This window comes from Leopardus geoffroyi, chromosome A1 (genome assembly GCF_018350155.1).
Source record: "Leopardus geoffroyi isolate Oge1 chromosome A1, O.geoffroyi_Oge1_pat1.0, whole genome shotgun sequence".
Classification (NCBI taxonomy): Eukaryota; Metazoa; Chordata; class Mammalia; order Carnivora; family Felidae; genus Leopardus; species Leopardus geoffroyi.
The window spans coordinates 19,135,918-19,163,008 of NC_059326.1; the positions used below are offsets into that span (position 1 = coordinate 19,135,918).

The 27,091-nt window shown below is 37.7% G+C and overlaps 1 protein-coding gene across 7 annotated transcripts in view; it reads right to left on the reverse strand.

Annotated features, from left to right (window-relative positions):
- Nucleotides 1-27,091, reverse strand: part of LOC123596467 (phosphatidylinositol 3,4,5-trisphosphate 3-phosphatase TPTE2-like) — a 166,816-nt gene that overhangs the window by 101,397 nt on the left and 38,328 nt on the right. For 4 of the 7 annotated variants that reach the window (XM_045474959.1, XM_045474954.1, XM_045474949.1 and 1 more), the window contains 9 exons: nt 21,511-21,564; nt 20,453-20,506; nt 19,269-19,322; nt 18,234-18,287; nt 11,528-11,581; nt 10,524-10,577; nt 9,557-9,610; nt 6,977-7,030; nt 6,131-6,193 (listed from right to left, as the gene is read on the reverse strand). In XM_045474959.1, the coding sequence (XP_045330915.1) occupies nt 6,131-6,193; nt 6,977-7,030; nt 9,557-9,610; nt 10,524-10,577; nt 11,528-11,581; nt 18,234-18,287; nt 19,269-19,322; nt 20,453-20,506; nt 21,511-21,564 (495 nt within the window). The remainder of the gene's footprint in view (nt 1-6,130; nt 6,194-6,976; nt 7,031-9,556; nt 9,611-10,523; nt 10,578-11,527; nt 11,582-18,233; nt 18,288-19,268; nt 19,323-20,452; nt 20,507-21,510; nt 21,565-27,091) is intronic. The other 3 variants (XM_045474985.1, XM_045474976.1, XM_045474967.1) reach the window with 1 other exon arrangement.

The following is a 27,091-nucleotide window of genomic DNA, read 5'->3' on the forward strand; positions in this document are numbered from 1 at the left end:
GGGCCTCCTCTGGGGAATCCAAGCCGCCAACCTCAGCATTTGGGAAGGCTTCTACCCTTGGTGTAACACCTTTAGGGCCCCTACCCAGACTGACCCATATTCGCTAAGTGTTCAGGTTTCCCACCCAGGAAGACACAAAGGACAAAATTTTCCAATTGATATGGGAATAAATAAGACTCTGCCAATGGAATATGCCATTGGGATGGCTTGGGATGATTAACTGCAACCCAGGTGCAAATTATGGGAGTGGCCCCATGGTGCATAGTGAGGCACAACAGGACTACAAATGCTATAGGTCATAACGTAGGATGGACATGCACACAACAATGCAATTAACACTGTACTCATCACTGCTGATACTTGGCTGTGGAAACAACATGCATCCATTCCTGTGGGTGCCTTCCTCTCTGTGGGGATGGCTCTGGGCATGTGGTACTCATGGCTGTCCCTACTTAACCTATAACTAGACTAGGTGCTGTACCTAGGGGTGGCCCTACCTGCCAGGCTGTATACTTACCCAGTTACAGGAGAGGCCTACCAACTGGTAGGTGGTCAGGGCCCGATATAGAACCAACAGATCATCTTGATGGTTCCATCCCCTGTCCACTCTCTTCCCTCTGTGGCCACAAATGACATAAAATGGTGGGTACAGACCTTAGCCAAATGCATGGTTGCCACCTTTAATTCCACGCATAAGGTAATCATCCTCCTTACCGGGGAGGGTTTCTAAATGAGAAAAGTAGTTCTGCAAAGTAGGATGGTTTCTGACATATGTCATCATCAAGGCAGATTGCAGCACGTATATACCTGACTATTCCACATTTCTCAAGCCATGGCTAGTTTAAACACAGATATTAAAGCTATTGATTCCCTGGACACTGGTCTTGTTAGTGCTTGTTTAAATAAAGCCTTCTTCCTGGAAAAATGTTTTTTGTAGTTTCTTAGCTATTTGTGTTCTATTATTTGGATGTTGTGGCTTATACTGTTGCTGTGGGATTTGATTGCAGTGCACCTCAGCATACCTGGCCCCAGGAACATCATGGAAGAGGAGCACGTAAAGAATGTACAGGCCATTCAGGGTGTGCTGGGATGGAGTATATGGTACATGCTGGATAGCTAGTTCATGCAAGCATAACCCAAACGCCTGTCAATCACTATCTTGAGAATGTAGAGATCCCATCCTCCCTCCATATTCCTATCAAGCAGAATATGCAGAAAAAATGCTGTTCAGTGTTCAAAGTCAGGGGCTCTGGGGCACCTCCCTTATAATGAAGGGTGTCCTGGTGGCAGGCCTCGATCTCCTCAAAAACACTGGCCATGCAAGGAAGGGAAGGGCCACTGGTGGCTGTGGATACTTAACTGACTGATCCACCCAGGTGGTGATACCCCAAGATTCAGCAATTCTATTCCTTAGTATTAACCAAAGATTAATGAAACTTATGTCTACACAAAGCTTTGCTCACAAATGTTCATACCACATTATTCGTAACAGGCCCAAACTGGAAATAATACAAATGACCATTAATGACTGAATGGATAAGAAAATATGGTTATGTTCAAATAGGGGAATACAAGTCAGGAACAAAAAGAAACAGACTACTGACACATGTATTAATATGGTTAAATCTCCAATACATTATGCTACATGTAAGAGGCTACAATTCTGCTCAAATCCATTAAATAACATTCTGGAAAAGGTAACACTATAAGGACAGAAAACAGAGAAGTGATTGCCACAGGCTGGGTTGTAGGAGGAGCTGAACACAAAGGGACTTGAGAAATTTTAAGGGCATGTTAGAATCATTCTTATCATGATTATGGTGGTGGTTACATGAATGTATTAGTCAAAACTCACAGAATTGCCACAAAATGCATGAAATTCATCACATATAAGTTGTATCTTAAGTTAAAAAAATGTCTTAGTGTGCTGTAAATTATACTTTAATGTGTGAAAAGTGTAATGTTTTCAACAAGCTAGTAAAATCATGGAATAAAATAGATTCTGGAAGCAACAACTATGTAAAGATTCATAATATAATAGAAAGGGATTTAAAAATCATTGAAAAAGATAAATTTTTTTCAAAGGGTTAATTGATTCAACCAAACTCATTGAATGCCTACTATGTGCCATGGAACTGCTTTAGACACTATACAGATAGCAATTAAAATAGAAAAAAATTTATTCCTTTATTGTGCTTGCATTCTTGTTGTGAAGATAGACCATAAATACAGTAAATAAGCAAGTATCATCGTAAGTTACAGGGTGATAAGCACAATAAAGATAATTAAAATGGGGCAAAGAAAATGGAGGGTGATGCAAGTTTGACGTGGGAAAACTAGTAGTCATGTGGGAGAAAAATAGATTCCTACACTTTATACCTTAATGCAAAATAAATTCTGGGAAGATGTTTCATTTAAATGTAGAAAATAATTTCAAAATATAGTAGACATTTTGGTGTATATATGAAAATCTTGAGTAGATACTTTCTAAGTATGACCCTAAAGGCATGAATCATAAAGTATAGATATATTCTATTGCATGAAAATTATAAGTTTCTGTATAGTGAAAAGCTAGAGAAACTGGGAAAAATTACTTGCCCTATATAGGATATAATAAAGATCTATATATTTAAGTTTTCAATCCAACAACAGAGATACAAAACACAATTTTAAATGGGCAAAGGTATTTTGCCAATAAAGAAATTCAACTCTATGAAAAAAGTATGTCAAAGAGATGTACATTAGAACAAACATATTTACTAATATTGATAAGATCAAAGATGACTAGTGTGGGTAGGGAGGAAATGCATACCTCTGTATCTTGGTGTAGGAGAGCTTATCAATATCAATAGCCTCATAAGCATTTCTTTTGACACAGAATTCCACTTCTAAGAACTTATCATAAGGAAATGATAACACACAGAGATTTGGTCTCAAATATTTGTCACTTTTTGCAACAGTAAAAGTTGTAAACGATGTCCAGCAATATCTACTTAAATAAATTATGGCACATCTATGCCATGACAAATTTATTACACAGCTGTTAAAAATGTTACAGTAAATCAACTCAGCTATTGGCAGAACCTCAGTAAAAATTTTGAAATGTTAAAAATATATAATCAAATGTATATGTGTATTTTATTAACCTGGAAATATATTCATAATACATCACTAAGGAACAAATGTATTTTTAAACACATATAAGCATGGCAAAAATAAACTATTGGGACTACATGAAAATAAAAAGCCCTGCATAGCAAAGGAAACAATCAACAAAACTAAAAGGCAACCTATGGAATGGGAGAAGATGTTTGCAAGTGACATAGCTGATAAAGGGTTAGTATCCAAAATATGCAAAGAACTTCTACAACTCAACACTAAAAAAAACAAATAATCCAATTTAAAATGGGCAGGAGATATGAACAGACATTTCTCAAAAGACGACATACAGATGGCCAACAGACACTTGAAAACATGCTCAACATCCCAAGGCATCAGGGAGATGCAAATCAATGAGATAATACCTCCCACTGTCAGAATGGCTGGAATCAATAACACAAACAACAAGTGTTGGTGAGGATGTGGAGAAAAAGGAATGCTTATGCACTATGGATGGGAATGCAAACTGTACAACCACTCTGGAAAACAGTATGGAGTTTCCTCAAAATATTAAAAAAAAAAGAACTACACTGTGATCCGGTAATCGCACTATGGGGTATTAGCCCAAAGAATATGGAACACCAATTTGAACAGATATGTGCACCCCTATGTTTACTGCAGCATTATTTACAATAGCCAAGATATGGAAGCAGCCCAAGGGTCCACTGATAGATGAATGGATAAAGAAGATGTGTATATACATACAACAGAATATTATTCAGCCATAAAAAGAAATGAAATCTTCCCTTTTGCAATGACATGGATGGAGCTAGAGAGTATAATGCTAAGTGAAGTAAGTCACAGAAAGACAAATACCATATGATTTCACTCCTATGTGGAATTTAAGAAACAAACAAAGGGGAACAAAGAGACAAACCAAAAAACAGACTCTTAACTGGATTACCAGAGGACAGGTTGGTGGGAAAATGAATGACCTAGGTGAAGGGGATTAAGAGTACACTTATCATGATGAGCACTGAGTAATATATAGAACTGTTCAATCACTATATTGTACACCCGAAATATAACACTGTATGTTAAGTACATTGAAATTAAAAAACTTTAATAAAAAACGAATGTAAGCATGATACCTTATCCATAAACAAAACATGTATAAAGAACCTAAAATAACAGGTCTCAGAAATTAAGTATTACTATTTATGGGTAGATTTATTGCTTGTCTGTATTTTCTGATTTTCCTAATAGAACTTTTGTTGTGTTATTTTTGGCTTTTAGCATACAACTTATTTATGGTGCTTTAGTTTTAAAAACACTTTTACACCTATTATTTACTTTTATTATTAGTTTTTAGTTATGTAACACCCAGTAGATAGGTACTGTAGATAGAAATGTACCAGTTTACAGATGCCCCTCTCTTTTTTTCCCCTTTGCATGTTTTGTTTCTTGAATTCCACAAAGGAGTGAAATTGTATGGTATTTGTCTTTCTCTAACTGACTTACATTACTTAGCATTATATTCTAGCTCCATCCATGTCATTCAAATGGGAAGATTTCATTCTTTTTTATGGCTGAATAATATGAATAATAATAATAATAATAATATGAATAATATTCATATTATGTAGGGGTGTGTGTGTGTGTGTGTGTGTGTGTGTATCTTCCACATCTTCCTTATCTATTCATCAATCAATAGACACTTTGGTTACTTCCATAATTTGGCTATTGTAAATAACACTGCTATAAACACAAGGGTGCATGTATCCATTTGAATTAGTGTTTTTGTATTCTTTGGGTAAATACCCAGTAGCGCAATTGCTGGATCATAGGGTAATTCTATTTTTAACTTTTTGAGAAACTTCCATACTGTTTTCCACAGTGGCTGCAAACAGACTTTTAACTGAGGGGAGGTGGGTTACCAGAGGGGAGGTGGGTAGGAGGATGAATTAAATAGGTGATGGGGATTAGGGGTGCATTTGTCATAATGAGCATAGAGAAACGTATGGAATTGATGGATCATTGTATTGTACACCTGAAACTAATATAACACCATATGTTAACTACAGTGGAATTAAAAACTTAAAAAACTTTGCCTCAGTCCTGGGCAGTCTTATTGCAGAAAATGTATAGCTAATATCAAGACCTAAAATGTAATTAAATAGCAGAGTTTACTCTTCAGTAATGGCCCATGATAAAAAGTCATAGAAAATGGAAATGAATTCATGGGTAGTCTGGAGTACTATTTGGATTCATTAGTTTCCCCCTTATTTTCCATGTAATCTTTGTCTAGATAGCAAACAAATTACAAATAACAGCAGTGACCAGTTAATTTCCTCTTCAGCACTACTCACTCTCCAACATATTGGCACAAACGCTAAATGGTCAAATAAGTGGCCAAGAGGAAAGCAGAAGAAAGATCTCATGAATATTTCTGCAGTTCCAACACATGTGATTCTAAGAACGTATTGTTACCTTGCCATGGGTACATAGTAAAAATGCCTTCAGGTCAAGGGCAATAGGAAGTACTTACTCTCAGGGAGATTACTCAGAAACAAGTCAAAATTAACAAAATTCCAGTGAGCATGAAGAGGCCTTTAATCAGAAAAATGTGTTCACTTGTGTTCTGGGTCCCATTTGCTCATAGACAAAATTAACAAAACTGGGAACCAGAATATATCCAGAAAAAAACAATGAGAAAGGAACACAACTAAGGAATAAGTAGAATTCTGCAATCCTCTGTTAAGAAGAAACTTTATCATAAAATTAGTGTCTATTCAGAATATTTTCACATTTTTTAACTAGATGAACATTTATTTGTGAATGTGTGAAGATAATTCTTTCAAGCATGGTACTTATCTGCAAATTGAAGTTGAGTCATTGTTGTGTACTCTCCCTCTCAAACATTTTGATACCTTTCCATAGTTCTTCTCTTTTGCCTCAACACAAGCTCTACCTTTGCAAAGATAAGAGATCCACGGATGACCCCCCTCCTCCAAACTTCAAACTGACTTACTCATACGAATTGAGAAAGCCAATGTCTTCATCATCATGGAACCTGGAGAGTCGTTCCATTATACTTTAACCACCAACAAATGCAAAAACATGTCATTAGAAATTTGCTACATGGACGAGTGATGTGAAAATGTATTTGAACAAGAATTCCTTGAATCTAACGGATATAGTAAACACGACTTAGCTCACTGGATGGCCTAAATTTTTAGGAAGAATTTTAGACTTATTGTCCAGAAAACTGTATTCTCATGGATACTTCCAAATCTCTCTAGTTTTCTCTTCCCCTCCCCCATCCCGTCTCTCCCTCATCCCTACCCTCTACCCCTCTCCTTCCCCTTCCCTCCCCCACCCCCCACTTTGTCTCCTTTCTGTCTTCTGCCTCTTTCATCCTCTTTGTCTGTCTTTCTTGGGTGCGCTCTCTCTCTCTCTCTCTCTCTTTATATATATATATATATATCACTGATCCAAATAAATGACATTAGTAGTCTTTAATGCACCATCGTTGAGAGGTAAAATATATCAAAGTAGTCAAATACTTCCAATGCCACTTTATTCAAGTCAGTGTGAAGGATTAAAAATGTACATAGAGCTAAGTGAGTTCATAGACTTACTTTTTTTGGTTGAAATTGATACATTTGCTATAGAATATATAAACTAATTGAACTCTTAAAAATATGTCAATTAGTTATTTGGAATCTGAGTCCCTCCCACCACCTTCTACTCTTCACATATCATGGATAACTTGGATAGGATGTACATAATTGTTAGAAACAAGGACTTCATAACTAATTTGACCTCATAGGCTTTAGTATCCCCCTTCCTCTCTCTGTATATATTTATATCTCACCTTTCCTTGGGCGCTTTAACACAGGTTACTCTTTTCAACTCACTTGAGTCATAGCTAAGGGATTTAAAATGCACATTGTAAGAGTCCATGTCTTTCTAGACTTATTTTTAAATGCAAATTAGTGTCAATTACTCTAGATTTATAATCTGGCTGACCTAAGAATATAACATCCTAATCAGTTCATTGAAACCAGGTATATAATATTTCCCTAGAAACTAACTTTACATGTTTGTAATGAAAATCTTAGTCCTGTAGAAAAAATTAATAAAATCAAGTTTATGTATACTTCTTTTAATCCCCAAATATAATACCATTTTGTGGTTAAATTTGCTTCAAATTCAACCTCAGTCTGTAGATACTAATCTTGCTTGCCCTTGTAATCTTCTGTCTTAACTCCCTACACCATCTATTAACCCTTCAAGAATCATAGAGGTCTTTCCTGCACCTTAGAAAGGATCAAATAACTCTTGACCTGAGTTAGGGGCTGCCTCCAGTGTGATAGTGGGTTTGGGGACCACCCTCACATGGTGGCAGCACTCTGGAGGGTAAGAGGCATATCCAGGGTCTACGAGCTCCATTTTTTTGTGCTGAGGGTTCCTCTGCTCCCTGTCCACTGCTGATTCCTCCTTGCTCCAAATTCAATTCTTTCCTCTCTTGGCCCCATACACTCAGGGGGTATGTCATCTCATACCTGGGCAATTTCATAGTTTCCTAAGTGTTTTGGCTGCTACAAAAAGTAACAGACTATTTCCTTTTATGACCTGGTCCCCTTGCCCCAAATAGACCCAGAAAAGAAAGTTACATTCTGAAGCTTGCAAAGACTTGAGATAAAGTGTCAAAGAAACTCTGTATTGCCATGAGCACTTTCCTGAATGAACTTCACAAATCTCAGTATCTCCCTTCCTCTCTCTCCATGTATTTATATCTCACCTTTCATCAAAGTGTCAACACCAGTTACTTTTTTCCCCTGACTTGGGTCATTGCTAAAGGATTAAAAATGCACATTTTCAGACTTCACGTGTCTCTCTAGATTTGTTTAATTTTTATATGAAAATTAGGTACAATTTGGCTACAATTTGTACTCAAGTGGACTTAAAAATAATGTAATCAGCCTTTGATACCTGGCATTCAATGTTTCCCTACAAATGAGGCTTTATATGCTTAAAATGAGACTCTTACTCCTGTGGGCAAAAACTTAATAAATCAAGTTTGTATACATTTTCTTGACTCCTGAATCTCCTCCTTGCTCCAAAATGGGTTTATCTCCTCTCTTGTTTTACTTTATTCTTTTAAGCTTATTTATTTATTTTGATAAAGAGAGCACGAGAGAGCATGAACAGGGGAGGAGAAGAGAGAAAGAGAGAAAGACAGAGAATCCCAAGCAGACTCCATGCTGTCAGTGCAGAGCCCAACACGGGGCTTAATCCCAGGAACCATGAGATCATGATCTGAGCAGAAATCAAGAGTCAGATGCTTAACTGACTGAGCCACCCAGGTGCCCCTTTGTTCCGCTTCTGTTAGAGTCTCATACATGGGGCATTTTGACTATTTCCTAGGGGTTTGGGTGGCCACTAGCTAAGGCTGACAAACAGGAGAGGAATAAGATGCATCCCCTCATGATCTGTTTCTCTTTTATCCAACTCTGTCTAAACCGGAGACAAAGTCACTTTCGTATGCCACAGTAATTTGGAAATGGTGTCAAAGACTCTCAGTGTCTTCTGGAAAATAGCATGGAGGTTCCTCAAGAAAATAAAAATAGAACTACCCTACAACCCAGTAGTTGTACTACTAGGTATTTATCTAAAGGATACAAACATGCTGATTCGTAGGGGCACATGTACCCTAATGTTTATAGCAGCACTATCAACAATAGCTAAAGCATGGAAAGAGCCCAAATGTCCACTGATTGATGAATGGATAAAGAAGATGTGGTGTATGTATGTGTGTGTGTGTGTGTATATATATATATATATATATATATATATATATATATATATATATATATATATATTTGAATATTACTCAGTGACCAAAAAGAATGAAATCTTGCCATTTGCAACAACGTGGGTAGAACTAGGGTGTATTATGCTCATTAAAATAAGTCAGAGAAAGACACGTATTATATGATTTCACTCATGTGGAATTTAAGAAACAAAATGGATAAACATAGGGGAAGGGAAGCAAAAATGAGATAAAAACAGAGAGAGAGACACAAACCACAAAAGACTTAAATGCAGAGAACAAACTGAGGGTTGCTGGTGGGGTGTTGGGTGGAGGATGGGCTAAATGGCTGATGAGCATTAAGGAGGGCACTTGTTGGAATGAGCACCGGATGTTATGTGTAAGTGATGAATCACTAAATTCTACTCTTGAAATCATTATTATACTATATGTTAACTAGGATTTAAATTTAAAAAAAAAAAACAAGGAAGACACAGAAGGAAAAAAAAAAAAAGACACTGTAATGTCTTGAATGCTCCTGAAAATGAACCTCCAAATCTCAGTCTCTCTCCCTCCCACCGTCTCCATATGTGTCTTTATACATGTATAGTTCTGTTTACATCTCTATTTATATCTCACACTTCCTTGATGATTTCACCAGAAGTTACTGTTGTCAGTTCACTCAAGGCAATGCTAGGGGATAAAAATGGGACAGAGTCAGACACTACATGATATTCTACATTAAATATTTCAGGTCAGTTAGTTAAAATTACTCTCCAAATTACAAGATAGTTAACTCTTTTAAAATTTACATATAAATCAGTTATTTGAAACCTGGTATGTTGTTTCCCCCTAGAAATGAGGCTTTTTGTCTTTGTAATGAATACCTTGCACCTGTCAAAAAAATTAATGACTCAAGATTTAGGTACAGTTCTTTACTACTGAATCTGACTCAATGTGTAACATTCTTTTTGGGTGGGATTTATTTATTTACCTCAGCGTAGGAATACACCTCTCTTGACCAATCTAATTTCCTCATTTGCAAGCCTTTCCAACCCATCTGTGCTTTTTAGGAATCATGGATGTCTTTCCTGCCCCTCAGCTAATATCAGATCACTACAGGTCTGAGTCAATGGCTCTATCCAATATGATGGTAGGTCTGGGCTTGGGGCACCCCCCAGCTGCAAATGGTGGCAAACATACACAGATCCAAGTCTATAGGCTCAATTATTTTCTGCTGAGGCACCCTCTGCATCCTGTCCCCCCACATGTTTGCTGTTTATAATTTACTAGTATTCTCTTTCCTACCCTAGTACAGACTCAGACACAGGCAATCTGAAAATTTCCTATCAGTTTGGCTGCTCATAACCGAGGGTGAAGACTGGGGGTGAGAGAACTCTTTCTATAACCCGTTCATCTTTCTTCTACCTTGGTTCAAAAACCCTTGATTCTATATTACATATAGAATCTTACCATGAGAAGACTTTACAAACAGTATCAAGAGAACTGTGTATCCCCACGGGGAGTGAACATCCCAAATCCCATCCCAAATCCCAATATGTGTGCATAAAGACACATATTTATGTATGTATTCATCATAGCTCACTTTGCATTGGAGAGTCCTTTGGAGGATACTGCTGTCCATTCACTCATGGCAGTTCTAAAGGATTAAAAGTAGACATAGTTAGACACCACATGACTTCTAGACTTACTGATTTAGTTCAAATTGGTTACAATTACTCTTGAACTTATAAACTGGTTGATACTTGGAAAATTTGCCTGCAAATTAGTTATTTGAAACCCAATATCTCATTTTTCCTAGAAATGAAGCTTTATATGTTTGCAATATGTATTTTAGACCTAGCAAAAACATGAGTGATTCAAGAGTTAAGTACAGATCTTTTCTACTGATGCTGGCTCAGTGTGTACTAGCCTTTCACGGTGGAAATTATTTCAATTCAACCTCAATTTGCAGGTATACATCCTTTTCCCTCCCAAATGTTCTGCTTCTCAAGTCCCTCCTTCATCTCCTTTTACCACTCTTGCCTTCTCTGCCCTCAGATAGTGTCAAGTAACTGCAGGCCTGAGGCAGAGGTTCCCTCCATGTGACTGTAGGTTTGGATCTGGGACAGCAGCCTCATATGGTGGCAGAGCTCTTGGAGGGTGAACGATCCAGGTTCAATTAGCACCTTTCTTTCTGCTGAGGGCTCCTCTGTCCCCTGGCTACTGGCACCTCCTCTTTTGTCTTAGTAGGATTCTGTTCCCTCTTTATCCAGCCTAGTAAGACTCATACATAGGCACGCTGGAAATTTTCAAAGGTTTTGGCTTCTAGACACTAGGAGGAGGAAGGATTCCTCTTAGGACCTGCTCCTCTTTGATCCAAACAGATCCAAAAAGATAGGAAGTTACCTACAGGTGCTACAGTGAGAAGATTCAGAAACAAAGACACCGTATTGTCATGGATGATCCTGAGAATGCATTTGGAAACCTTATCCCTTTCGCTCATAGTATTTGTTTTTGAACGTGTCTTTGTGTGTCTGTGTGCATATAAATGTATACATTCATATGTGCATATAAATATATATTTATCTTTATTCATTTATATCTCACATTTCACTGGTGAATTCCTCATAGCCATCTGATTTCGATTCAGTCAGGGCCGTGCTAAAGGATTAAAGAGGTACATAATCAGACACCATGTGTAATACTAGACTGACTTTCCTTCATTTAAATAACTATAATTGCTCTATACTTATGAACTGGTCAGTCTTTAAAAATACATGTATTTACCACCTAATTGAACCTGGTAGGTCATTTTTTTTAGTAGAAATGAGGCTTGGGGTGCCCCTGGGTGACTCAGCTAGTTGAGCGTCTGACTTTGGCTCAGATCATGATCTCATGATTCCATGAGTTCAAGCCCAGCAATGGGCTCTGTGCTGACAGCTCAGAGCGTGAAGCCTGCTTTGGATTCTGTGTCTCCCCCCTCTTTCTGCCCCTCCCCTGCTCATCTCTATCTGTCTCTCAAAAATAAACATTAAAAAGATTTTAAAAAAGAAAGAAAGAAATGAGGCTTTATATGAGATGTTAATGACTACCTTAGGCCTATAAATAATGCATCAATCTGTAAGTTCTTTACTGTCACTCTAAACTGATTGTGTAACAGCCTTTTGTAGTAGAATTTATTTCAAATTCAACTTCAGTTTGGAGGCAGCCATCCCTCTTATCCATTTAAATTCCTGGTTCTGAGGCCCTTCCCTCTTCTCCTGACTTTCATCTAAGGGTTTGGCTGCTAGAAAGGGAAACAAATCCACTCAGGGTAAGAAGTACCCCTCTTATGTCTTCCCCTTTTATTCAACTAAATCTAAAAAAAAAAAAAGATAGAAAATTACCTACATATACTACAGTGAGAGAACTTAGAAGCCGTATTGAAGACACTCCAGGGAGGAGTTAAGATGGGGAATGATGATTAGGGAGACCCCAAGCTTGTCTAGTCCCTTGAACACAGCTAGATATTTATCAAATCATTCTGAAACCAAAGAAATCAAACAGAGGTTTGAGAGAACAAAAATCGCGAGACTACAAGTGGAAAAGTGACCACCCTTTAGGAGGTAGGAGTCGTGGAGAATTTAATGGGGGAGCTGTTGTTCTGGGTACAGCTTGGGGAGGGATCCTGCTTGGAGAGGCTACTGCAAAGTAGTATAAGTAGCGGAACACAAAATCTCAACTTTTAGCGGTCTGCTACCATGGAGGAAGTGCCCGGCTTAAAGGTGCTCAAGTGGTGAAATGAGTGACAGGAGTGACAGTGCGGTCTGAGAATCCCTTGGGGCACAAGAAAGACACACGCCATGCCAACATACTGTGCTGTTTCCAGGCATAAGAGAGGGGACTCGCTCTGGCAGAGGGCAGCAAACAGGAGTGCTAGCTGTCTGCTCTGACATAAGCTCTGAACAGCGGTATATTCATGCTTCTGCTTTTTTGGCACAGGCTGGCAAAAACCTGGCGAGACCCTCCCCCAGAGGAACACTGTGGGACTGCCCCCACAGGAATCCCTAAAATTTGGGAGTTTTAAACTCAGTTGTAAGCCTGAATAAAAAAGCTTGGACATAAGGCAGGGTGAATGCAGGGTTCTGATGAAAACCGGGGACACAAGAAGGGTGATTAATTGCTCTTCTGTGCGGTTTCCCTGAAGAGTAAGTGGCGCAAGCATTTAGCTCCAGGGCTATAGAGCAGGGAGCTGCCATTTTCATTCCACTCTTCAGAGCCAAAAGGCTTCAGGGAGCAAAACAGCACCACCTAGTGGAGGTCAGAGCCACTTACACCAAGCCCCTCCCCCTCGCACCCTAGAGGCGAATTTCCGCTCAAACAAGTCAGCCTGAGAATTAGTGCAGCAGGCTCCTCCTCCAGAAGACCAGCACCAACAGCTCACTTGCACCAAGTCTACTGGGCAAGCAGATCTAGGAAACATAGGATCTAAATTCCATTTTACTTTTATTCTTTATGTTTTTATTATTACTTTTTTCATTCATTTTCTTATTTTTTTTCAATTCATCTTAAAATTTTTACTTTTTTGGGGGTGCCTGGTTGGCTCAGTAGGTTGAGCCTTGGACTTCAGCTCAGGTCACGATCTCTCAGCTTGTGAGTTCTAGCCCCACGTCAGGCTCTGTGCTGACAGCTCAGAGCCTGGAGCCCGCTTCGGATTCTGTGTCTCCCTCTCTCTCTGTCCGTAACCCACTCACATTCTGTCTCTGTCTCTCTCAAAAATAAATAAACATTAAAAAAAGAAAATTAAAAAAAAAAATTACTGTTTTTTTTTTACATTTTTATGTATACATTTTTATATATACATATTCTCTTACTGTTTATTTTATCGTTTGTTTTCATTTCATTTCATTATATTATGTTTTAATTTGGGTCTAGACTCCTAACAAGCCACCCAAAGCACACCCAGGATCTAGGGTGGTTGTTGTTTTTAATTTTTTTCTTTGTTTGTTTTCTTTATTTTGTCTTTTCTTTTATGGACAAAATGACAAGATGGAGAAACTCATCCCAAAAGAAGGAACAGGCAGTAGAACTCATGGTCAGAGATTTAATCAAAGCAGATATTAAGTAAGATGTCTCAACTAGAATTTAAAACCACAATTAAAAGGATATCAGCTGGGGTTGAAGAAAGCATAGAAGACAGCAGAGAATTCCTAAACTAAAATCTTGTCAGCCCCAAATTAAAAATGCTGTAACCAAGGTGCAAATTCAAATGGATGCCATGATAACGAGGCTGGATAGAGCAGAGCAGCGAATCAGTGATATAGGAGATAAAATTATGGAAAATAATGAAGCTGAAAAGAAGAGGGAAACAAAGACAAAAGATCATAATACAAGACTTAGAGAACTCAGTGACTTATTAAAGAGGAATAACATTTGTATCATAGGAATCTCAGAGATGAAGAAAGAGAAAAGGGGGCAGAAGGTTTATGTGAGCAAATTATAGCTGAAAACTTCCCTAATATGGAGGACATACATCTAAATCCAAGAAGCACAGAGAATCCCCATTAAATTCAGCAAAAGCCAACCATCGCCAAGGAATACCATAGTCAAATTCACAAAATACACAGACAAGGAAAGAATTATGAAAGCAGCAAAGGAAGAAAAGCCCTTAACCTACAAGGGAAGACAAATCAGGTTTGCAGCATATCTGCCCACAGAAACTTGGCAGGTCAGAAAAGAGTGGCAGGATACATTAAACATGCTAAATGGGAAAAATATGCAGCCAAGAATACTTTATCCAGCAAGGCTGTCATTCAGAATAAAAGGAGAGATAAAGAGTTTCCCAAACAAACAAAATCTAAAGGAATTCATGACCCCCAATCCAACCCTACAAGAAATTTGAATGGGAACTCTTTGAGTGGAGAAAAACAAAACACCAAAAGCAACAAAGACTAAAAATGACCAGAAACACCAACTCCACAGGCAACACAATGGCACTAAATTCATATCTTTCAATAATCACTCTGAATGTAAATGGACTAAATGTTCCAATCAAAAGACATAGAGTATCAGAATGGATTAAAAAAAAAAACAAAAACAGATACATCTCTATGCTGCCTACAAGACACCCATTTTAGATCTAAAGGCACCTTTAGGTCTAAAAGTGCCTTTTAAAAGTGAAAGTGAGGGGATGGAGAACCATAGATCAGGCTAATTGAGGTCAAAAGAAAGCTGGAGTGGCCCTACTTATATCAGACAAACTATATTTGAAACCAAAGGCTAAAATGAAATGAAGAATAGGTCTACCCTAATCATAATTAAGGGGTCTATCTATCAAGAAGATCTAACAATTATAAATATTTATGTCCCTAACTTGAAAGAACCCAAATATATAAATCAATTAATAACAAACATAAAGAAACTCATTGATAATAATACAATATTATTAGGGGACTTTAACACCCCACTTACAACAATGGACAGGTCATCTAAGCAGAAAATCAACAAGGAAACCACATCTTTGAATGACACACTGGAACAGATGGACTTAACAGATACATTCAGAATATTTCAACTTAAAGCAGGAGAATACACATTCTTTTCAAGAAAACATGGAACATTCTCCAGAATATATCATGTATTGGGTCACAAATCAGCTCTCAAAAAGTACAAAAAGATCAAGCCCATACCACACATTTTCAGACCACAGTGGTACAGAATTTGAAATCAACCACAAGAAAAAATATGGAAACAACATGAGTACTTGGAGATTAAAGAACATCCTATTAAAAAATGAATGGGCTAACTAAGAAATTAAAGAGGAAATTAAAAAGTACATGGAAGCCAATGAAAATGAAAATACGACCGTCCAAAATCTTTGTGGTGCAGGAAAGGCAGTCAGAAGAGGGAAGTATATAGCAATCTAGGCCTTCCTAAAGAAGAAATGAATGTCTCAAATACACAACCTAACATTACACCTAAAAGGGCTGGAAAAAGAAAAGCAAATAAAGCCCTAAATCAGCAGAAGAAAGGAAATAATGAAGATTAGAGCAGAACTCAATGATATCGGAAAAAAAAACAAAAAATGTAGAACAGAACAGTGAAACTAGGAGCTGGTTCTTTTAAAGAATTAACAAAATTGGTAACCCCCTAGCCAGATGTCTCAAGAAGACAAAAGAAAAAAACAAAATAGATAAAAAATAAGAATTAAAGAGGAGAGATCACAACTAACACCACAGAAATACAAACAACTATAAGAGAATATTATGAGCAAGATATGCCAACAAATTGGGCAATGAGCAAGAAATGGATAAATTCCTAGAAACATATAAACTATCAAAACTGAAATAGGAAGAAATAGAAAACTTGAATAGATCCGTAAGTAGTAAAGAAATTGAATCAGTAATCAAAAGTCTCCCAACAAACAGGGTCAGATAGCTTCCCAGGAGAATTTTACCAAACATTTAAAGAAGAATTAATACCTAATCTTCTCAAACTATTTAAAAAAATAGAAATAGAAGGAAAACTTCCAAGCTTATTCTACAAGGCCAGCATTACCTTGATTCCAAAACTAGACAAAGACCCCACTAAAAAGGAGAATTACAGACCAATATCCCTGATGAACACTGATGCAAAAATTCTCAACAAGATACTAATGAGATACTGGCACAAAAACAAATCAATGGAATAGAATAGAGAACCCAGAAATGGACCCTCAAATGTCTGGTCAACTAATCTCAAAGCAGGAAAGAATATCCAATGGAAAAAAGATGGTCTCTTCAACAAATAGTTGAAGAATGGGAAAACTGGACAGCAACAGGCAGAAGAATGAAAACGGACCACTTTCTTACACCATACAAAAATAAACTCAAAATGGATGAAATACCTAAAGGTAAGACCATAAAAAATCCTAGAAGAGATAGCAGGCAGCAACCTCTTTGACCTCAGTGGCAGCAATTTCTTAGACATGTCTCCCGAGGCAATGGAAACAAAAGCAAAATGAGCTATTAGAACCTCATCCAGATGAAAAGCTTCTGCACAGTGGAAGGAAACAATTAACAAAACTATAAGGCAATTGATGGAGTAGGAGAAGATTTTTGTAAATCTTCTGATAAAGTGTTAGTATTCACAATCTATAAAGAATATATCAAACTCAACATGAAAAAAACAAACAACCCAGTTCAGACATAGGCATAAGACATGAGCAGACACTTTTCCAAAGAAGACATCCAGATGGCTAACAGACACATGATGCTCAACATCACTCATCATCAGGGAAATACAAATCAAAACCACAATGAGGTACCACCTTGCACCTGTCAGAATCCCTAAAATTAATGACTCAGGAAACAACAAATGTGGGCAAGGATGCAGAGAAAGGGGAAGACTTTTGGACTCCCGGTGGGAATGTAAACTGGTGCAGCCGCTCTGGAAAACAGTATGGATGTTCTCCAAAAAATTAAAAATAGACTACCCTACAACCCAACAATTGTACTACTCAATATTTATTCAAGGATACAAAAATGCTGATTTGAAGGGGCACATGCACCCCAATGTTTATAGCAGCACTATCAACAATAGCCAAAGTATGGAAAGAGCCCAAATGTCCATCAACTGATGAATGGCTAAAGAAGATGCGGTATATATATATATATACCGTGTGTGTGTGTGTGTGTGTGTGTGTGTGTGTATAAATATATATATATATATATATACATGCATATATATATATTTATATATATATGCATATATATATATATTTATTTATACACACACACACACACACACACACACACACACACTGGAATATTAATTAGTCACCAAAAAGAATGAAAGCTTCCATTTGCAATGACGTGGATGGAACTAGAGTGCACTATGCTAAGCGAAAGAAGTCAGTCAGCGAAAGACAAAAATCATATGATTTTACTCATATGTGGAATTTAAGAAACAAAACAGATGAACATAGGGGAAGGAGAGGCAAAATAAAATAAGATAAAAACAGAGAGGCAAACCTTAAGAGACAACTAAATATAGAGAAAAAAACAGGGTTGCTGGAGTGGAGCTGGTGGGGAGATGGATTAAATGGGTGACAGGCATTAAGGAGGACATTTGTTGGGATGAGCGCAAGGTGTTATATGTAAGGGATGAAGCACTAAATTCTACCCCTAAAACAAACACTACACTATATATTAACTAACTTGAATTTAAATAAATAAAAAAGACACCCCGTGGATGCACCTGTCATTTTAAAAATCTCATATCTCTCTTTGTTGTTTTATGTGTGTATGTGTCGAGATTATACATACAATTTTAAATTTATGCATTCATATCTCACATTTCATTGGTGGATTCCTCATAGTTTTCTAATGTGAGTTCATTCTGGGCATGGCTAAAGAATCAAAAAGGTACATAGTCAGACACAACGTGTAATTCTAGATTTCCTTTTTTCCATTCAAATAGCTACAATTATTCTACAATATGAGTTGGTTGAGTTTTAACAGTCCAAGTGCAAGTCAATAATCTGGAACTTGGTGTGTCATTTCATATTAGAAATGAGGGTTTATATGGTGGTAATGATTATCTTAGGCCCATGAATAGTGAACACATCAAGACTTAGGTAAAGTGTTCTTAGTCATTACCCTAACGCAATATGTAACTACCTTTGGTGGTAGAATTTATTTCAATTTGACCTCAGTTTATAGGTTTATAAGTACATACCCCTTTGACTCCAACTAATGGCATGATTGGCAATTTCCTCCATCCCCTGCTTACTCTTCATGCTTCATGGCTGTCTTTCCAGACCCTCAGACAGGTTAAGTAACTTAAGACCTGAGGCAGAGGCTCCCTCCAATATGGTGGTGGGTTTGGGGCACTAGTCTCACATGGCAGCAGAGTTCTGGAGTATGCAGGACAGACCCAGTTTCAGTTAGCTCCTTTCTTCCTGCTGAGGGCTTCTCTGTCCACTGGCTACTGCTACCTCCTACTTTGTCTTAAGTAGGATTCTGTTCCTTCTTCACCCAATTTACTAAGACTCATACATGGACATTCTGGAAATCTCCAAAAGGTTTTGGCAGCTAGTTACTAGGAGGAGAAAGGATTCTTCTTATGACCTGCTCCTCTTTCATCCAAATAGATCCAAAAAAGGCAGGAAGTTACCTACAGGTGCTAGTGAGAAGATTCAGAAACATTCAAAGACACTGTATTGTCATGGATGATCCTGAGAATGCATTTGGAAACCTCAGCCCTTCATTCATTGTACTTATGTTTGCATACATGTCTTTGTGCATCTGTGTTGATATAAGTATATTCATACATATGTGCATATACATATATATAAATCTATATTTATCTTTGCTCATTTATATCTCACATTTTACTGGTGACTTCCTCATAACTGTCTGATTTCCATCCAGTCAGGGTTATGCTAAAAGATTAAAGAGGTACATAGTCAGACACCATGTGTAATAAATACTAGACTGACTTTTTTCCATTTAAAAAGCTACAACTGCTCTATACTCAAGAACTGGTCACTCCTTAAAAATTCATGTATGTATCACCTAATTGAACCTGGTAGGTCATTTTTGATAAGAAATGAGGCCTTATTTAAGAGTCTTTTATGGTTTGCCTCCCTCTCTGTTTGAAACTATTTTTCCCCTTCCCTTCCCCCATGGCCTTCTGTTAAGTTTCTTAAGTTCCACATATGAGTGAAAACATATGATATCTGTCTTTCTCTGACTGGCTTATTTCACTTAGTGTAATACCCTCCAGTTTTATCCACGTTATTGCAGATGGCAGGATTTCATTCTTTCTCATTGCTAAGTAGTATCCTATTGTATATATAAACCACATCTTCTTTATCAATTCTGCAGGGGAGAGGGGAAAATGGGTGATGTGCATTGAGGAGGACACTTGTTGGGATGAGCACTGAGTGTTATATGTAAGCAATAAATCATGGGAATCTACCCCCAAAACTAAGAGCACACTGGGTACACTTTAGGTTAGCTAACTTAACAATAAATTATATTAATAATAATAAAATAAAATGAAATGAGAACAGCCCCCCCCAGAAAGAAATGAGGCTTTATAGGGGATGCTAATAACTACCTTAAGCCTATGAAAATTTATGCATCAATCTATAAGAAGTTCTTTGCTATCACTCTAAACCCAGTGTGTAACAGCCTTTTGTAGTAGAATTTATTTCAAACTCAACTTCAGTTTGAAGGAAACCATCCCTCTTATCCATTTAAATTCCTGATTCTGAGGCCCTTCCCTCTTCTCCTGACTTTCATCTAAGGGTTTGGCTCCTGCTAATGGAGAAACAAATCCATTCAGAGGAAGAAGCATTCCTCTTAGGCCCTCCTCTTTTAGATTTAACTAAATTTAAAAGGAGTTACCTACATATACTACAGTGAGAGAACTTAGGAGCAGTATTGAAGATACTCTATTGCTGTCGATACTCCCGAGAATGTTTTTTACAAATATTAATCTATTGTTTTATGTGTGTATTTGTTGAGATTATACATACAATTTTAAATTTATGCATTCATATCTCACATTTCATTGGTGGATTCCTCATAGTTTTCTAATGTGAGTTCATTCTGGGCATGGCTAAAGAATCAAAAAGGTACATAGTCAGACACAACGTGTAATTCTAGATTTCCTTTTTTCCATTCAAATAGCTACAATTATTCTACAATATGAGTTGGTTGAGTTTTAACAGTCCAAGTGCAAGTCAATAATCTGGAACTTGGTGTGTCATTTCATATTAGAAATGAGGGTTTATATGGTGGTAATGATTATCTTAGGCCCATGAATAGTGAACACATCAAGACTTAGGTAAAGTGTTCTTAGTCATTACCCTAACGCAATATGTAACTACCTTTGGTGGTAGAATTTATTTCAATTTGACCTCAGTTTATAGGTTTATAAGTACATATCCCTTTGACTCCAACTAATGGCATGATTGGCAATTTCCTCCATCCCCTGCTTACTCTTCATGCTTCATGGCTGTCTTTCCAGACCCCCAGACAGGGCTAAGTAACTAAAGACTTGAGGTAGAGGCTTCCCCCAGTATAACAGTAGGTTTAGGATGGAGTCTCAGCCTAACACAGTAGCAGAACTCTTGAGAGTCATGGACACATCAGTCTATTATCTCCATTGTTTCCTCCTGGCTTCAATGTGCCACCCACTGTAGACTCTTCCTTGTTCCAAATACCAATCTCTCCTCTCTGGCCCACCCTAGTAGAGTCTCATATACAGGCCATCTGGTAATTTCACAAGGGTTTGGCTGCTACCCACTAAGGCTAACAAACATGCTTAGAGGAAGAAGCATCCCTTTCATGACCTGCTCCTATTTTATTTAAGTGAATCTGAAAATAATAGTTATCTACAATGTTAACGTGAGAAGACTTAGAAAAAGTGTCAGACACTCTGTATTGCTTTGGATGTTCCTCAGGGTGAATTTCACAAATTCTATTTCTTTGTGTTATATATCTGTGTGTGTGCAGGTGTACGAGTGTTGTGGGTTCGTGTTGACAGGAGCCTGTATATGTGTGTGTGTATATATTATATACTTATATATATACACATATCTTTATGCCTTTTAAGCTCACATTTCATTGTCGTCTTCCTCATAGGTTTCTGATGTCAATTCATTAGGGTTTGGGCTAAAGGATTGAAAAGGTACATGATCAGATACCACATATAATTCTACACTTACTTTTTTTTGTTCAAATAACTGTAATTATTCTATTTTTATGAACTGTTTGATCTTTAAACAGTCATGTAGATATCAGTAAATTGAACCTGGTGTATAATTTTTTATTAGAAATAAGGTGTTAGACTTCTGGGCAAGATGGTGGAAAACAAGGATCCTGAGCTCACCTCATTCCATAGATACACCTAGATAACACCCATATCAGTATAAATAGTCCAAAAAATAACCCAAGACTGACAGAGGAGACTCTTCATTCATAAATGTAGGGAATAGGCCACATCAAAGAGGGTAAGAAGGGCAGAGACACAGTCAGGAGCTAAATGGACCCACAGGACTCCTCATGGGAGGGAGGGATGCTGTGGGCACATCGAAGGTAGAGAAGACTTCACACCATGCACCCAGGCATGGGAAACATGTACAGGAAAGTCAAATCACCAGAACATTAGGCTTTAAAAACCTGGTGAGGGGGCGTTGCGTATCAACCTTACTAGTTCTTAGAATCAGTAGGACTTAACGCCTGGAACTTTAAAAATCAGTGGGCTTGGCTCTGGGAGAGCTGGAAGGCAATATGAAATAAGTACCTGCCCTTAAAGAGACAGCACAACCAACAGCTTCCCAAGATAGAGTGCAAACACAGCAGTTTGTAAAACACCTGGGATATACAGGAAGATTTACTTACTCATGTCAGAGCATGTGCTCAAGGGAGAGGGACCTTTGGGAAACTTGTCCAGGAACAAAAGTGCTGGCAGGTGCCATTTCCCTTCCCCACCTCTCAGCTAAGTTACATGGATACCTGCAGGAACCAGTGCAGCACAAACACTCTCCACCTAGCTTGCTAACTGTGCCACACACCCACATTCTCCTGCTGATGCTCCCCCACCATCTCAGACTGGACAAGAGTTTTCTAGGAGCGGCTGCAGGTCCCTTCCCACACTGGACCATTGTGGAACCAGTACCCCTCTCCCGCATTCTCCTGCATACCTACCCTCAGCAGGAGTCCCTCCAAAGCTGTGTCACAAGCAGTATGCAAGCAGCCCTGACAGTGACCAGCACCACTACAAAGTGACTCTTGCCCTGGGGACAGGGAAAGATAACCACACACACCAGTTCAAGTGCACTGGCAGGGCAGGCCCTGCCCACCAACAAAAGCTTCTCGAGGAACAACAAGGCAGAGTGCTCTGCAGTTTGGTGCTACAGCAACTCTGGCAAATGCCTGGTCTGATCCCCTGAAGCCCATGGTGGCCACAGACTGGCCTACTAACAACACAAGTAATACACCCTGCCCACAATAGGCAAATAGAGCCATTGCAAATGACTAGGCTAAAGGCAAACACAGCTCAGTCACAACAGTAGGGCGCATGTAACACACAGAAGACACCCCTGAAGTGCCAGGTTCTGGTAAACAGGGGACACCACTGCAGCACACAACAGGACCTCTTCTTTCAAGAGCAAGAGATGTAGCTACTTTCTCAACACATAGAAACAGACTCAGAGAGTTAAACAAATGAGGAGAGAGAAGAATATGTCCCAAATGAAAAAAAAAGGACAAAAATCACTGCAATAGAGCTAAATAAAATAGAGATAAGTCACATGCCTAAGAGAATTTAAAGTAATGGTAATAAAGATACTCATTGAACTTGAGAAAAGAGGTAGGACTTCAGAGAGGCCTTCAAGAAAGAGAAAGAAACCATAAAAAGGAACCAATCAGGGGCATCTGGGTGGCTCAATTGGTTAAGTGTCTGACTTCAGCTCAGGTCACAATCTCATGGTTTGTGAGTCTGAGCCCTGCATTGGGCTTACCGCTGTCAGCATGTAAGAGGGATCCTCTGTTCCCTCTCTCTCTGTCCCTCCCATGCTCATTCTCTTTCTCTCAAAATAAATAAATTTTAAAAAAGAACCAATCGGAATGAAAAATTCAATAACTGAAGTTAAAAATACACTAGAGGGAGGGGCACCTGAGTGGCTCAGTCAGTTAAGCACCTGACTCTTTATTTCAGCTCAGGTCATGATCCCAAGGTCATGGGATTGGGCCCTGCATTAGACTCCACACTGAGAATGGAGTCTGCTTGGGATTCTCTTTCTCTCTCCCTCTCTCCCCCACTCACACACTCACTAAAAAAACAAAAAAAAAAAAAAACAAAAAAACAAAAAAAACCCACAAAAAACAAAAAACAAAAAACCACTAGAGGAAATAAGTACTAGAAGAAGAAGAGGGGATCAGCAACCTGGATGGGAGAGTAATACAAAGCAATCAAGCTGAACATGAGAGAGGAAAAACAAACAAAAAAAGGAGTATATATTAAGGGAACCAGTGCCATCATCAAGCATAATAACATTTGCATTATAGGAATCCCAAAAGTAGAAGAGAGACAAAAGGGGGCAGAAGATCTATTTGAATAAATAATAGTAGGAAAATTTCCTAACCTGGAGAAGGAAACTAAAATCCAGATCCAGGAGGCAGAGAGAACCCCCAACCAAATCAACCCAAGGAGGTCCACACCAAGACACATAGTAATTAAAATGCCAAAAAGTAGTGATAAGGGAGAATTTATAAAGAAGCAAAAGAAAAATCAAACAGTTATATACGAAAGAAACCCCATAAGGCTATTAACTGATTTTTCAACAGAAATTTTGTAGGTTAGAAGGGAATGGCTGATATATTAGTGCTGAAAGAAAAAAACTTGCAAGCAAGAATACTCTATCCATTAAGGCCATCATTCAGAATGGAAGGAGAAATCAAGAGTCTCCCAAACAAAAGGTTAAACAAATTCTACATCACTAAACCAACCCTACAAGAAATTTAAAGGGGACTCTGAGTGGGAAAAAAAAAGAGATCATAAGCAGGAATAAGACAAGTAGGAAGCACAAACGCAGTAAAATTAAGTACATCTATAAAAATCAGCCAAGGGATTCACAAAATAAAAGATGAAAAGTATGACACCATATACCTACAATGTGGGGGAAGAGTAAAAATTTAGTGCTTTTAGAATGGGTTCAAATTTAAGCAACCATCAACTTAATATAGACTGTTATATGTATAAGATGTTATATATAAACTTAATGGAGCCACAAACAAAAACCAGTAATAGATATGCAAAAAATAAAGAGAAAGGAATCCAGGTGTATCATTAAAGAAATCCAACTAACCATGAGAGAAAAAGGAAGAGAAGAAACAAATAGAACAATAAAACCACTATAAAGTAACAAAACGGTAGTTAAGTACATACGTATCAATAATTACTTTGAATGTAAACAGACTAAATGCTCCTGTCAAAAGACATAGGGTGATGGAATGGATAAAAAAAGCAAGACTCATTTATTGGCTGCCTACAAGAGACACATGTCAGAACTAAAGACACATGTAGATTCAAAGTATAGGGATGGAAAGCATTTGTCATACAAATGAAAGTGGAAAGAAAGCTGGGGTGATAATACTTATACTAGACATAATAGATGTTAAAACAAAGACTGAGAAGAGACAAAGAAAGACATTACTATAATCATGAAGGGAACAATTCAACAAGAAGATATAACAATTGTAAATATGTATGCATTCAACATGGGAGTACCCAAATACATAAAGTAATTCATAACAAACATAAATTAATTGATAATAATTCAGTAAAAGTAGGGGACTTCACCACCCCACTTACATCAAAGGACAGATAATCTAAACAGAAAATCAAATAAGGAAACAGTGGCTTTAGTCCAGATGAATCTAAAAGATCTTTCAGAACATTTCATTTCATCCTAAAACAGCAGAATACACATTTTCCCCAATAACACATAGAACAGTCTCCAGAATCAATCACAGGTTAGGCCACAAAACAAGACTCAACAAATTAAAAAACACTGAATGCATACTATGCATTTTTGACCACAGCACTATGAAACTAGCACATCAACCACAAGAAGAAATCTGGAAAGAACACAAATACATGGAGGTTAAATAATATGCTACTAAACAATAAACAGGTCAACCAAAATAAAATCAAAAAGGAAATGAAGAGGGGCACCTGGGTGGCTCAGTCAGTTAAGTGACCAACTTCAGCTCAGGTCATGATCCCCAGGTTTGTGGGTTCAAAGACCCACAATGAGTTTTGTGCTGACAGCTCAGAGCCTGAGCATTCTGTATCTCCCTCTTTTTCTGCCCCTTCCCCGCTCACACTCTGTCTCTCCTTCTCTCAAAAATAAATAAAACCTGTAAAAAGGGAAATTAAGAAAGTTGCAGAAAGAGATATTAAGAAAACAGTCCCATTTACAACTGCACCAAAAATAATAAAATAAAATACCTGGGAATGAACTTAACCAAGGAGATAGAAGACCTGTACTCTGAAAACTATGAAACACCTGATGAAAGAGACTGAAGATGACAAAAACAAACAGAAAAATACTCCATGCTCATGGATTGGGAGAATATTGTTAAAATTTCTACCCAAAGCAACCCACAGATTCAGTGCAATCTCCATGAAATTACCAACATTCTTCACAGAACTAGAAAAAAGAACCCTAAAATGTATATGGAGTCACAAAAGACCCCTGAGTAGCCAAAGCAATCTTGAAAAAGAATGAAACTAAAGGTATCACAATCCCAGATTTCAAGATATACTACAAAGCTGTAGTAATCAAGAAAGTATGGTACTGGCATACCATAGGTCAGTAGAACAGAATCAAGAGGGCAGAAATAAGCCCACGATAATACAGTCAAATTAATTTTCAACAAGGAGGCAAGAATATCCAATGAGAAAAGAGACAGTCTTTTTAAGAAATGGTGTTTGGAAAGTTTGACAGTTACCTGCAAAAGAATGAAACTGAATAACTTTGTTATTCCATACACAAAAATAAGCTTAAAATAGATTAAAAACCTAAATGTGAGACCTGGAGCCATAAAAATCCTAGAAAAGAGCACAGGCAGTAATTTCTGGTATTAGCTGTAGCCACATCTATTTAGATATTTCCCTGAGGCAAGGAAAACAAAAGAAGTATAAACTATTGGGATCACACCAAAATAAAAAGCTTCTGCACAGTGAAGGAAACAATCGACAAAACTAAAAGACAACCTACTAAATGGGAGAAGATGTTTGCAAGTGACATATCTGATAAAGGGTTAGTATCAAATATGGTCAAGTAACTTCAGGCCTAGGGCAGGGGCTCCATCCAATATGTGAAGAACTTATACATCTCAACACCAAAAACCAAATAATCCAATTAAAATATGGGCAGAAGACATGAACAAACATTTCCCCAAAGAAGATATCCAAATGGCCAACAGACATGTGAAAAGATACTTAACATCATTAATCATTAGGGAAATGCAAATCAAAGCCACAATGAGATATCACCTCACACCTGTCAGAATGGCTAAAACCAAGTATCTATTGATAGTTGAATGAATGAAGAAGGTGTGGTATATATACACAATGGAATATTACTCAGCAATAGAAAATAATGAAATCTCGCCATTTGCAACATGGATG